At 32.9% G+C, this 14,568-nt stretch overlaps 1 protein-coding gene across 2 annotated transcripts; it reads right to left on the bottom strand.

The window, feature by feature from the left end:
- Positions 1 to 3,195: 3,195 nt before the first annotated feature.
- On the bottom strand, positions 3,196 to 13,904 carry LOC130799591 (O-fucosyltransferase 29-like). 2 transcript variants are annotated; one of them, XM_057662732.1, is made up of 10 exons: positions 13,213 to 13,354; positions 11,612 to 11,801; positions 11,434 to 11,524; positions 7,781 to 7,857; positions 7,561 to 7,649; positions 7,285 to 7,474; positions 6,972 to 7,153; positions 5,926 to 6,028; positions 4,607 to 4,935; positions 3,196 to 3,970 (listed from the first exon to the last, which is right to left on the bottom strand). In XM_057662732.1, exons 2-10 carry the CDS (start codon positions 11,621 to 11,623, stop codon positions 3,619 to 3,621), a joined length of 1,425 nt encoding a protein of 474 aa, XP_057518715.1. In that variant the 5' UTR covers positions 11,624 to 11,801; positions 13,213 to 13,354; the 3' UTR covers positions 3,196 to 3,618. The 2 variants fall into 2 exon arrangements, with proteins under 2 accessions (XP_057518715.1, XP_057518714.1); XM_057662731.1 differs by lacking the exon at positions 11,612 to 11,801 and having other exon boundaries at positions 3,197 to 3,970; positions 13,213 to 13,904.
- Between the last annotated feature and the right edge of the window lie 664 nt (positions 13,905 to 14,568).

The raw sequence follows: 14,568 nt of genomic DNA on the forward strand, positions 1-14,568 counted from the left end.
TCTCGGTCTTTTTGTTCTCATCCTTTTGCATAGTGATTTATGGAGAGCTCATGTTTTTAGTCCTTTGGGTTAAAAATATTATGTTCTCTTTCTTAACAAATTTACAAAATGGAGAGCTCGACATTAAATTATGATCATAAGCTGAATTCGATAATGACATATTTCATCAATTTTGTGTCCATCATGGGATTACTTTCTATTTCTCATGTCCTCATACTTCTTCCCAAAATGATAAATTCCAAAGAAAAATTTGTTCCATTAATAATATTGTTTGCACCTTACTTTGTTATGCTTCTCTCCCTTCCTCATTTTGGCCCTACACCTTAAATATCGCTACTTATCTTTTCAATATCTTACCCTCTAAACTTCTTGGTAATTCATCTCCTACTAATAGTTTCTATCACAAAGCTTCCTCCTATACACATCTTCGTGTTTTTGGTTGTTTAAGTTTCCCTCTAATTCCTTCCACCAAAATTTGTAAACTACAACCTCGCTCCTCTCCGTATGTCTTTTTAAGTTATCCCTCTTCTCGTCAAGGGTACAAATGCTATTACCCATCCTTTCACAAATTTATCATTTCTCGACATGTTACTTTTAATGAGTCCAATTTTCTTTATTCTCGATCTTCTTTTTTGATTCCCCAACATAATTATAAATTCTTAGAAGATCTATTACATATTCCTATTATTCATCAAACTTCCCGAATAGGCCCATCTATGATAAACAACTTAACTAAGTCAAGAAGCTCAATACGGATACAAATGCTAAAATCTACCATTTAAAAGTTGGTAATGAAACACCCTTTAAGGCTTTGACATAATTGATATAGTTGAATAATTTTAAGTGGTTTTTTTAGGGTGTACAAATTTATGGACTTGTACTAGCTTTCATAAAAGGTACCTGAGTTCGATTTTCATTTAACCCTCCCTTTCTCAAAACGTACCTTGTATCTCAAAAAGTTTGATTATGTTTCAAATGGTTTAGGAGAGCGCTTTTATTTTAATGAAGCATATCATTTTGAAACTTCTTAATTAACTTTTGCCTTTTAGTAGAAGAAAATCTGAAAAAAAAGAGTGTTTTCGAATAAAAAAAATCACAAATAATTTTGAGAAAAACTAATTCCCAAAATAAGTGTTCCCTTATCAGAATTGAGGTTTGACTTTGTTCGTTATTATTAATAGCAAATAAAAAAAGTTAAACTAAAAAGTCATAAAAAGCTAACCATTGTTGTTCGTTAGTAAAAGCAAACAAGGTGTGGACTGACTTTTCTGACTTTTCCCATGGCTACTCAAAGTAGTCTTAATGATGTTCAAAGCAGTCTTTGTTTAGTTTGTCGTAATTAGGTTTCTAAAAAAAAGTCAGGTTGCTTAGTTATTCCATCAAAACTCTCAATATTATCTCTTAATTGCTATATAGCCTAGGTTTTGAAGTTATTATAATTCTATAATTTTTAATGAATTAATTATTTTTAATAATTATTAAAGTTATTTCATTATTATTTGAATTACCTTAGTTAATTAATTCGCTATATTATTTTTTTTTTTGTTTAGATGTTAAAGAATTATATTAATGAAGTGAAATGTAACAGTGGTTATGAAGTTGCACACTATCCAGATTAAAAGCGACTTTAATCCAAACATTGTTTTGTTGCATGTCCTTTTACATTGATGAATTATTTGGTTGTAATTACTTTTAGTGGGTTCATGTTCTTGTTACCATCTTCGGCAATCATAGTGAAGAAGGTATGATGGTACTTCCATACAAATGGGTTACCCATCAATCGCATATAAAGGATTACAATATTGAACCCCTTAATGCTTAATCTGAACGCCCAAAATGCCTATTGGAAGGTTTTACTATTGCTATGAACATACACTAATGTGTCCTTTGAAAAGCCACCCAAACACATCTTGGAGTATGCTTGTTGCATTGTCCAAAGGAATCGTGGGAGAAGAATATTAGTTTTCCCAATTACCATAGATGGACAAAATATCTTGTTTCTTCACGTAGCACACCATGTCCTCTTGTAAAAACATCAACAAAAAATTGCTCCCTCATCATTTGTTGCACCAAAAACTCCTTAATTTATTGGTCTTGCGCAATACAAAGTCTAATCACACTGTGATCACATAGAGGATGTCAAATGAATGTGTCTAGTTAACACGTTGTCACTAGCTAATACACTTTGGTCATACTTCCCTTTGTATGTCACAACCTACCAAGTAGATTAATACGAACTTTTGCTAGTCCTAAGATTCCACCTACTTACCCTTTCACACTTCAATGCTAGGATTGTTTACTTTCAGCTCAATATTACTCATTCTAACGAATGTGATAAAATTCAACAACTTTTTTTCATAAAAAAAAAGGTAATCCTTTTAGATTTCTTCTTCTTCTTTGGTGAAGATCATCTCCCATATTCATGCCCTCTAAGAATTATCCTCTATATTATCATTTGGAGCAATCATTAGGAATACTACCTAGACTTATGTTTTTGCCTAAGACATCTCATCCATAAGCACATTGTCATCAATAGGAGGTTCTCTTACATCAATTCTTTCATAATCAGAGTCCCACTTAACTTGTTCATGTGTTTCTCCTACGTTAAAAGCGTCATTTATTGGTCATTGGGGCCTTGGGGGTGGGGATTCAAGAAGAGGATAGACGACAATGGAACAATGAAATTCGACTTTATTGCATTAGTAATGGCGTAGGCATAGGGGAAGGAGTAGATAATGTTATAATCAAAACTTGATGTATTTCAAGGGTGTTCACATTTTTATTCACATTAGGTACATCTTTTACATATAACTCTAAAGAAGGAATAGACAGATTTTAAATGTTTCCACACAGCCTCTAATGTCTCCTCATCATCAATAGAATAGGCTAACTGCTAAGAATTATCCATTAATCCCATATTAAAAACTTATACTCACACTTTTTATTGTAGAGTCAAACTCAACCTTTAAACATATATTCAATTTTACTTATTCAGATTCATGTTTTAATTGCAGATTATGTTGACCACCAACATATTCAACATCTCTATTAATTGTTTGACTTTTACAATTCCAAAAACATAATATATTTACATAATATTATGTCATTTTCTAAAAAAATACGCAAAAAACCAAAACTTTATCAAGTTCATGTCCTAATAAGTATATTTAACATCACCATCAAGTTAAAGTGATTCAAACAAGTGGTAAGTAACTTCACTTAGGCTCTTACCTAGACAATACGAGCTCGATAACAATAGTAAAATCTTATCAAAAAAGTAAAATGTTGTATTAACTAGTAAATGTTTTTTTTTCGTTTGTGATTGCTAACAAACCAATGGCTAAAAGAATAAAGACATGGATACAAATGTTGCCTCAGCAATGCCTAATGCTAGAATCACATACTATCGGATTAGCGATAATCACACAAAAAAGAATGTAGTTTCAGCTCAAGCTACATACGCGAAAAAAACATACTCATATAAACAATTGGAGCTGATCAGAAAGTTCTAACTCGTATTTACATTACATCTAGCTCGAATTTCATCAGGAAAATAGTCCCAATCCAACAGATGAATCTACCTTTGGGGCATGTGTACTAAGACGATTTTTGACACAATCACAATCTAGGCAAAAATTCATCAATTTCTGTGTCTTTAGAAAAATCAAGCCCTTCAGATGTGCTGTTAGTGTAGAGTAGATGCCACCTCTCGCTCTCAGAAATGTCATCGAGTTCCTGTTTGGTGCTATTACCTGGTCGCTTAAGTCGTCTCCTACAAATGCAAGCAGCAGGAAATTCATGGAATTCACCCCTTCCTTGCTTCATTTCATCTGGTTCGCCCATGAATCCCCTCTGGGCTGACTTCACCCTTTTAGCAAACGTATGCCATTCCATCGTGTCCCTTGACATGAATAAAGCGCTTAGCTTTTTTGCATTTGGCTTAATCGTTCTCTTGTGGCCCATATACCTCCTGAACATGCAAAAACAACAATGCCAAAGCTTTAATTTCAAAAGGATTGGAATTGGCTACATGACACGAGGGATTATTCAAGTAATTGTCCACATTAATTCTCCTTTTCCGTTCAATTTTGATTTTTTATCATCTCGACATATAGAGTTTTAGGGGGTGTTCGGTATGACAAGTTAAAATGTAATGGAAAAGGAATGTATAAATAGAGGTAAGGTAATGGTAAGTGTATTTTTTTGGGTTTGGTATGAAGAGAGTAAAAGGAATGAGGTTAGGGAATTTGTTACACCACTATTGCAAGCGGTAACAAATTAGAGGATTCCATTTCCTGAAAGTAACGTAAACGATTACTTTATAGTTGAAACAAACAATATGTAATGGATTGAGTTATGCATTTCCGTTAGTGACCTTCAAAAGAGGGATACCAAACACGCCCTTAGAACTTTCTACATACACTATTAAACCACATTTTTTGAAATGCAAACCAAGCATAGTATTTTTTAGACTTGAAAAGATTTTGGTATTGACTTATGATGTTTGCATCCACATATAAAACTCCCAACGGACAGCAAAACAAGATACATTCATCAAAACTTTCCTCCATGTTTGTTGCATTATTCTAAAGAATATGAGTCTTACCTGCGACCTGCAAGAATCTTCGCCATATTCCCATTGTTATTGGTGACAAACACATCACTCTCATCACATACTATGTAGTCAATCGCAGCAAGGCGAGAAGAGAAGGGCATCAAAGATTTCAACTCCTCAGCAGCAAGAATCTCCTTTGTGTAAAAGTTAGGAAAATTTTCCCTTAGAGGTTGTAGAGTTGCCTCCCCACCATAAATTTCACCAGATGCCACATAAATATAGCTATCATTTTTAAAGCCAAGTGCTCGCAGCATTACACCGACTTCTTCAGGAGTTAGGGGACATTTACCTCTTTTACGCTCTTCAAGAGGACTCAAGTCCTATACAAACAACAACAAAGAATTCTTTTTTTAGAAAAACGATCAACAGAACAAGTCAAGTTCAAGCCAAATAAGCACACGAGATTATACTTCCTCTGGTTCAATTTACTTGTAACATTATCGACCCACCATTTTGTGAGAGAAAACAGTAGGTCCATGTTGCAACTTGCAACTAATTGAACCGAAGACATTATTTTTGTACCAATGACGGGAAATAACATCAACATTTAAATAGTCCCTAGTTTATTTCTATAAACTTCTACAAGTAGTTGGAAGAAGGTTGTTTGATTGTCTCCCACTTTACTTCTCGTGGATTATGAATATCCAAATTTCATATTTATCAAATTTCTCCAAATGAACGTCAAAAACAATCATACAAGCAGCTAATAAGAACCTAAGTCATCTGTTTGCTTCAGATATAAAACTTGTGAAACAATTTTAGAAGATGCAAAGCTTGATCGAATTTTACAGAGTCATTACGATGGTGGGATGGTTCAGAACACGTATCGAACAAATGAGCTACCTGGGTCACAGCTTTTGTGGAAAATAAGATAGCCATACAACCTTGAAAAGAGCATAGTATCTTAATAATTGTTGGATAAATTTTCAGCGCACATAAAAATTAGATTGGTAAGTCAAGAACATTATTAAAGCCAGTTTTCCTAAATGCAACTTCATATATTTAGCATATCATATTGAACTTCAAAGGTAAAGTTATGCTAATTAATTACATGACACTTCGTTCTTTTCCAGAATTCTGAAGATACATTTGTTGAAAAGATCAACTAGACACAATGAGATTCAAAATAATATCTCCAAACGTGCACCAAGGTGTATCACCGCAAATTTTCGTAACTCAGATTAGTGTTTGATAAACAATCAAATGGAGTATAAAAACTTGCAAAATTAAATAGTACAAGTCATCAACGAAGCATGTGGTAACCAAAAGAACAGCAGGAAAAGTTGAATGGGTAAAAAACGGAACCTCACCGGTAACGTATCCCATCTTTTCCTGATTTCACGAAGTTCATTTATTTCTTTTTCACCACCACCATAGTAGCACCCAGAAAATGCAAGCATATCAGGTTCAAACCTGCGCAAATGCTCAATTATTGAAAATCGAAGGCAGGGAACCAGATCTCTTCAAGTTTATATTTGCACATACTTTTGTTTAGGGTGTATTTGCATGGGTCCAAAACAAACAATTCTAAGATGTCATAACTCATAAGAAATATATGATACATGAGGAAAAATGAAGATTGACATCTAACTATCTAAGACCAGACATGCAATAAATTAAATTTCCCATGTGAAGGCACTAAAAATATCATGTGCAGTTCTTATTTATAGGAAGTTACACATGCGTTTGCTACCAAGGGTTAATCGAAAATAACCTATTTGTTAGTTTTATCATTAACATGGGCAAGGGTGCGTACATCTGACCCTGCAAAACCCCATCCTGTGTGAGAGCCACTTAACAACATTGGGGCAATGAAATGTTGTTGTTGCGAAGGCACTAACATCCTTACTAAATACAAAGGTTGCAAAAGAAATGAATCAGTTGTCCTATACATTTTTCATATGTTTGAATCAAAAACATGCAAGCCACTACATGTAACTTGAGACCTTCTTTCCAAGATATAACATCAACCTATTAAGTTTATCCCTCAGTTCCATCCATAACACTTTGTTTGGATTGGAGGAATTGGAGGAAAAGGACGGGAGAGATTTAAAGGGATATAGTTTCCTTTGTTTGGATACAAATTTTGGAGAAGGATTTGGAAGGAAGAGAAATGAAGGGATTAAATCCCTAAATTTTATCAAAAACCAAATCTTTCCAAATGCATTAAGATATGAATGGAAAATTTTATTTCTCTTCCTCTCCCTTCTATTCCCTCCTAAACAATAAGGGAGCCTTTTCTTATTATATCCTCCCCTTCCTTTCACTTCCCTCCATTCCCCTTCCCTTCTTTTCCCTCTCTACTAACTTGTCATCCAAACAAAGTAAAAATGCTCCACAACAAAATAAAACTGACCTTAAATGAACAGCAATAAATCGCTTATCCATCTCACGCATTTTCATCACAACTCTTGAACCAAGTTCTTGTATTGGCTTCGTAAATCTCAATGCATGATAATTAACTCGACAACGCAACTTCTGAAGCTCCGGGTCAAGGTCATTGGCCAGCCGGTAATCAAACTTGTACAACTGTACAACCTGCACATTTTATAGGCATTATTTGGCTCCTCTTCAAACAACATTTAAACTATCCTGAGAGTTTTCAGGTAAGAGCATGAATCAATGGAATAAGATGTATTAATTCCAGAAGATAGGAGAAGCTTTCTTACGCGTCGTCTCAAGAGAATAGGTAAGACCAGCTCTAAATAATCTTCGGGAGTTGATTTTCTAGGGACTCGCATAGTATAAGGAGGCTTTTCCATAGATCTCATGACTTTAGAGGGAACTCTTTTTACAATTTTCACATCCTTTGCAAGAGAAGATATGAACCAGTCAACATCAAAAATGTCAGCAAAGTCACTGCATACACAGAAGATTTTGGACATAAGACAATCAATACAGTTACATGTGCCTTTAGAACTCCATTTTATACAGACTCCCCGTACCTCTCATCTTTCCAATAGGAATTATGATCCAGTGACGGAACAACCAGAGTAGCATTAAGTATTCGAGCTACAACTACAGCATCTGTTATCTGTAAAAATCAAATGAACCTAAATCCCAATAAAAAGAGCATGAACAATATATAAGAAAATGAAAATAGAGTAATCAATATCTTGCATACAGGGGCATATATAGAGTAAAGCATGGAAGAACTCCACTTACCCCAGTTCTCTGCTGATTCAACCCTCCACTAGTTGCAATTAGCAAATAGCCATTAGAAAATCGCTCACGAGTAGCAGCTACATTATATAAGAAAGACGTTAAAAGAGGTACATTGACATTAAAATTCCAACTAAAACGAAAACATACAGCTATAAATTTAATTATATATAGCCATTTCATATTTTAGAGCCGTAGTAGGCATAAAAGATCTAAAAACATAGCATTCTGAGAATGCTAATACAAATTAAACTCAAGTCTGTAATTTGAATCATAATATCACTGTAAGTACTGAAAGACAACAGCCAGATTTTAAGGTTGAAGTTAAAAGTTCGAGTAAAAGAGTAGAGTTTTCATCACATAAATACATTTCCTTTTTTGTGAGTTTTGTCACGTCCCCTAAAAATGTCTTTTCAACATAAAAAGGAAAAGAGAATCCAATGTGTAAAGCATTCCGTATAAAATTAATTCATACAATATGCAACACAACCAGATTGTTGAAGCAGAGAAAATGCAATGTCGAGCGTTGAGAGAAGTAACATTCATGTTGCAAATCAAGGTGCAAGTAATTTTCTACGTGGGAAGGAAATCTTTCTTATACTTGCCTTATAATAACCATAAACATCAAGAACATCATACAAACGCAGCGTTTATATAGATTTCTGATATCAAGCTCCTAGCTAAACACTCATCTTTTCCTATTCATGCTTTTTTTTTAAAAGACTTTTTAATAGTTATATTTTAATGGAAAAATTACCTAGAATAACTTTTCCATGATTTTCCTACAAAAATCCCACCTATTGATTAACTATGAATTATCCCAACTTTAGGGGGTATTTTCCTAGAGTAAACTTGGGTAATCCGATGACCTACTAAAGTAGGTAATTCACCAAAAAAATAAACTAAAAATTAATGTAAAATTAGAGAAAAATCTGCAAAATTTACATAAAAAATTTTGAATAACTAACATTTTTTTAACTTTTTTCAACATTTTATTTTAATTTATAAAATAAAGTTGCTATAGCAAATCATCTAATTATCGGGTTTACTGTAGGAAAATACCCCTCAAAATTGGGATTATTCATGGTTAGTCAATAGGTGGGATTATTGTGGGAAAATCATGAAAAGGTTGGATTATTCTTGATAATTTTTCCTATTTTAATTGGGTTGTAATAGTTTGAATTAAGAACTTTTAATTGTTAGGATTTAAATATGTAAGTTTGTTGTAAATGTCCCACATGCATAGAGTTTATTAAGAAGGTCCAAAGCTACTAGAACAAGTTCATCCTGCAACGAAAAATACTTTAATGCCATGTTTGGGAACCATTATTTCATTAGAAATTTAGAATTGGTTTAAATTTATTGCTTGGCAAATCAAAAAATTTCAAATTTGGATTTAGATCAAATTCCACCATTGCTTTTAAAGTAATCAAAGTTGAGAATTTGATGATGACTACCCGAACCTTGTCATTCTCAAATTCTTCATTTATCATTTTATAATTGAAATCCATAATTTGAAATGAAATACTTGTTTCCAAATACTACATAAAAGGAATTAAAAAAAAAAGTCATCCCATGATCTTGGGTTGGATGATAAAAGGAGAATGTCGGTAGTTACAAGAGACATGCTAGTGGAAGTTACCATTCCATTGCTACTCAAACTACATGTATGGTAGTTACTTTAACACTATGTTTGGATACAGGGAAATGGAGGGAAGGGATTCGGAAGGATAAAAGATTCATTATTTGGACAACAAAAAGGGAGGAGAGGGAATTAGAAGAAAGGGGTTTGGAGGGAAAACATGGACAAACTTTATTGAGAATACAATCTCTCAAAAAGTGGAAAGATTTGGAGGGAAACCAATCGTTTTCCTTTCTTTTCCATTCCCTTCCTTTTCAAACAAACAAGAAGCATTTTCCATCCTTACCCCTCCCCTTCCTTTCCCTTCCTTCCCTTTCCCTTCCCTTTCGTTGCTCTCTTAATTTGTTATCAAAACAGTGTAAGAGTAGGGGTTACAAAAGTTGAGATATAGTGGAGATCATGGCAAAGAAGTCATTCCAACTTCAAAGGAGGAGTTATGCAACCTCAACAGTCCAATCCATGAGGAGTTATGCAACCTCAATAGTCCAATCCGATGCTCCTACCTAATTTTATCTTTGTTATTACAATTTAATTTTCCCTCCTTTAGTTAGTTTATGTAGGATTAGATTTGATTTTTCCTCCCAAAAGTAGTTATTTAATCTAAGGTAATTTTACAACTTCCTTATTAGTGGGTCAGAGAAGTTAAGGTAATTTCTTATGTTGTATGGTTGTTTGGACGCAACTTGTTCTTAGGACTAAATTCTAAACTTTATTTTCATCTTCTATAATAGATTAGGATGCAATAGTTTTAGGATTGAAGTATAATATGAGAAATCAAAAACATTGTGTTACAAATCCCTTGTTCACGTAATTTTTGGATAGGAATTATGTTTGCCAAATTTCTTAATGCTTAGTGTAGATTAGCGCATAACTCTGAGTTTAGCCAAAGCTATCGTTAAGTCATCCATCAAACAAACTCTACTTGGACTAATTGGTAAATTTCTTATCTTTGGAATTCATTGACTTTAATTCACAAACTAATATCTTATCCTTCCATTAATCATCTCACATTCTCTCTATAGCATTATTATCCTTATCACTTTTAATTCCTTGCAACCTTGATAAAACCAAAAACTCCAAAACGTAAACCATTTACTTGTCATTAGTAAACCAAAATAATCACAAAAAACAAACATTTATTCACTCATCCTCATATCTATCTTGTTTTGCCTCGCTTGTTCTTTTCCTTGACTTATAACTCTCTCGAGGGTATAGGCAGTCTTAGAACAGATTGGTACCAGAGCCAACATGTTGTTGGTGAGTTCATAGCCCCAAAGAGTCATAAATACAAACCCAAAACTCCATAAACACAAACCGCAACTTTTCATAATAACAGTGGCCAGAATTTATAATTCACTTCCTAAAACTATTACATCCTAATCTCTGTATAGAAGATAAAAATGAAGTAAAGAATCTATTCCTAAGTACAAGTGGCGTCCAATAACCATACAACACAAGAAACTACCTTAACTACCCTTACCACTAAAAGAAGTTGTAAAACTACCTTAGATTAAATAACTACTTCTGAAAGGGAAACTTATATCTAATTCTACATGAAACTAGCTTGAGAAGGGAAAATTTATTTGTAATAACAAAGATAATGACACCACAACCGTTTCCGCAAACGCATCCGCGATCGTGACTTTTTTATGGCATAACTCTTTTGAATTGACATAAATGACCAGAAAAACAATTTTCAAGATGCAAGTTATGCAACTGTCAGATGACGATAAGACAGTGACATATGACTAGTATAACAAAAATCCTTTAGGTTTCATAAATAAAAGTAACTGAAAAGTAATTGCAAGACTAGCCGAAGTGCTCAGTTAGTTGGCTAATACCAAAGAACATCAGTCTTCCAAAAGACCAAAAATGAAAAGACAACAAATCAATGTTTGAAAAATCATAAGAGCTATCATTTCATTATGCACCAGAACCAATGCCAAAAATCGTCAAAAGATTTATTGAGATTCTTAACAAATCTAGGGTTTAACAAGAAACAATTACAACTTACAACGAAAATGTCGGCCTCTTCTACTGCACCCGTAGTACACATCTGTATATTTTGATTTCCATATATTAATCGGTTCATGATTGCTTGCCACCTATGAAATAGAGCAACACTGAGATACAAGTTTGAAACAGCGTACAAATAAGAACAAATCCTTGAAGAGATAATTAAAAACACAAACATAGTACTCCATGATGAAGCTTCAGTATTGGTCCTAAAACTGAGATACAATTTTCCATTATTCAGATGATAATTGGCTTGGGTTAAGAGGAACAGATGAGATGGGAATGATTGTATATCTGCTGAACAAATTTTCAATGGTCTGACTGGACAGTGAATCATGCCTGTCATGGCTTGGAAAGAGTTCGAGTCTGCTTACAAAATTGCCGAAATAAATTAGGATTGATAGTGTCTGCAATTATAATTATGACAACAAGACTCAATTACCATCGATACTAAAAGCTTAAAACATTCTTTATAGTGCTTAAAAGTATCCAAATTTTATAAAGCTAGGAGCAGACAAGAAAAGTCTTCCGATATCAGTTCCCAAATTTTATACGGCAGGAGTTCTTTTTCCAAAACAGCTCCTCTTCTCAGTGAAAAAAGCATTGGACAAGAATGTGGTGTTAGGTTTATATGTTTTATCCAAATATTTTCATCTGCTTTGAACAGAAAACCAATTCCTTCAAATCCTTCCCCCCTCTTTCTGTACCAAAAGACAAATGCTACCCAATCAATGGAAAATGGACAATGTTCTCCCCAAAAGTCATCTATACCTCAGGGCTCAGAGGTATTACCTCTCCTAATCAATGAAATTTCTCCTTTCTTCCCCCTTCCTTTCATTCCCTCACCTTCCCTTACTTCCAAAAACTCAATGTTTTAACATTCATCATCAGAAAGCTTCTACGTTTGTAGATTGATTGAATTATCCAGCCAATAAGGCGGAGTATGGGATTCAGTATAGGGTGTTTAAGAGACTAATTTAAACCCCAGAGTCCCGGGCAGCAAGTAATTTTGCACATTCCCTCACATTTGAAAACCTACAACAGGATCAAAAAAGCTAGAAGTTGGGAAATGAATAAGTTGGGAAATTATTATCAAATTCAAAGAAAATCCTCAATTCACATACCGAAATGATCCCCAAAAGATGCACACTCTTAGAGGAAAATGCTACTTTACAATATTAAAACTCTAACTTGGAGCAAAGGAAAATTCAAATGTGTGTTTATTTTGCTATTAAAGTAGATGAAAGGAGTGAGAAAGTGACAAAGAATAACATACAACAGAAAAATTAGCCAAGATATGGATCAAAAAACCAATTAATATCTTGCCAATTTTATTTTAACCAAAAATAATTCTAATCAGAAAATTATTTCTACGCGATATATTCCCCTCCAAAATTTTCCTTAAATAGTATATACAGGTAGAAACCTTCTAACCATAAAACCCCACTTTACAGAAACCCAGGTAGAATCCAGAACAAGAGAGACAAACCATCTCAACATTGTATCAATACAATTTTACAAATTCCTACTTATCAATCAAACTATCAAAGCCATGAATAAACATACATTATACAGCCAAAAAAACATAAAACCCATAAAAAAATATTCCAAAAGACGGAATCATTAATTTAGAGAGAAAGTACCAATTAGTGATCAAGTCGGGTTCAATCAACCAAGAAAAGGTGATATAACAATAAAAACAAAAAACCAAAAAATTCTAAAGAAGGAAATTTTTCTAAAATTAAGACAAAATCTAAAGAGAGAAAGAAAGAATTACCCATTTGGTGATCAAGTGAGGTTTTATCAAGCGTTGAGAGTAGTACTCAAGATCAGAAACAACATGCCCAGTAAATAAAGAAATCAACCCAACAGCAAATAACAAAATCCCACAAACAACAGACCAAGAAAGTGGCTTTTTTTGAGATCTCCAACAAGAAATATTATGTTTTTGAAGTTTCAACAAATTGTGGTCTTGGATCAGATCAGTTGTTGTTGTACCACTTCCATTAATGTTGATATTAAAATTCACATTTCCATTCATTGTGGTTGTATTAATCAACCCAAATTCAGGTAAAGGTTGATTGATACCCCCGACTCCCATTTTTTTAGTTTTTTAGTTTTTAATACTCAATCAAAAATTCGATTTCTGCACATTTCAATGTCTTGGAAGTTAGGAAATTTGAAACCCTAAACTTTAATTTAAGGTGACACTAAAATTGTGGAAGAATAGGGTTTTATTATAAATTTTGAACCTTTGGGCAATTATAATTTATTGTGGTGTGTTTTAGGTTTGGCATTAATGGAGATGATCTAGAGTGTGGGAGAAAGGTTGAAACAGTGGGCAATGGAGGAGATGACAGAGAGATTAGATGCCTTTAGGTGGGATGGTGTGGAAAATAGAAGTAGCTGAAACTGTACAGAGTAAATAAATTAAGTCTGTTTAAATTTCATGTGGGGCATTTATGTTTGATCTTCTATATAAACTCACATGTAATAGAGAGAAACGGCCTCTTTATATATTACTCCCTTCGTTTTTTTATAGTTTTTCGATTAGAAATATTTCATTTTAATTAGAGAAATTTGATTAATATTTTTAACACATGTTTAGAAGATAAAATATATTCATATGAGATCTTATTAAATTTGTTTTAATGTATACTTTTTTATTATGTATTTTTTATAATGTTTTATTATATGTATTTGGAGATATCATGATTTAAAATTTACTTTGAAAATTGTGTAAAAAGTAAATGAAAAGAACAAAAAAGAACAGAGAAAGTAATATTATTATAAATTATAAACACAAAAAAAATAAAAACTCCTTTCATTCAGTATAAATATTTTATTTGATTTTTTGACATTATTTATTAATTACTTTTAATTTAAATTTTATTTTTAATCTCTACTAGATGTCATCATATACTCAAGTAGATGTTTAATTTGTTTTAATGTAAATTTTATTCATACTAAATTTTTATAGTTTTTAAGTATGCGGAATTATAGATATTTAATATTGAACTAATGAATTGGATAAAGTGCAATATAAGTTGAAGAACTACAACCATAATTATATAAAACTAAAGGCAAACAATTAAAGATAACTAAATGACATGAATTGAAAATAATATAAGCA

The sequence above is a fragment of the Amaranthus tricolor genome, chromosome 14, assembly GCF_026212465.1.
Source record: "Amaranthus tricolor cultivar Red isolate AtriRed21 chromosome 14, ASM2621246v1, whole genome shotgun sequence".
Taxonomy (NCBI): domain Eukaryota; kingdom Viridiplantae; phylum Streptophyta; class Magnoliopsida; order Caryophyllales; family Amaranthaceae; genus Amaranthus; species Amaranthus tricolor.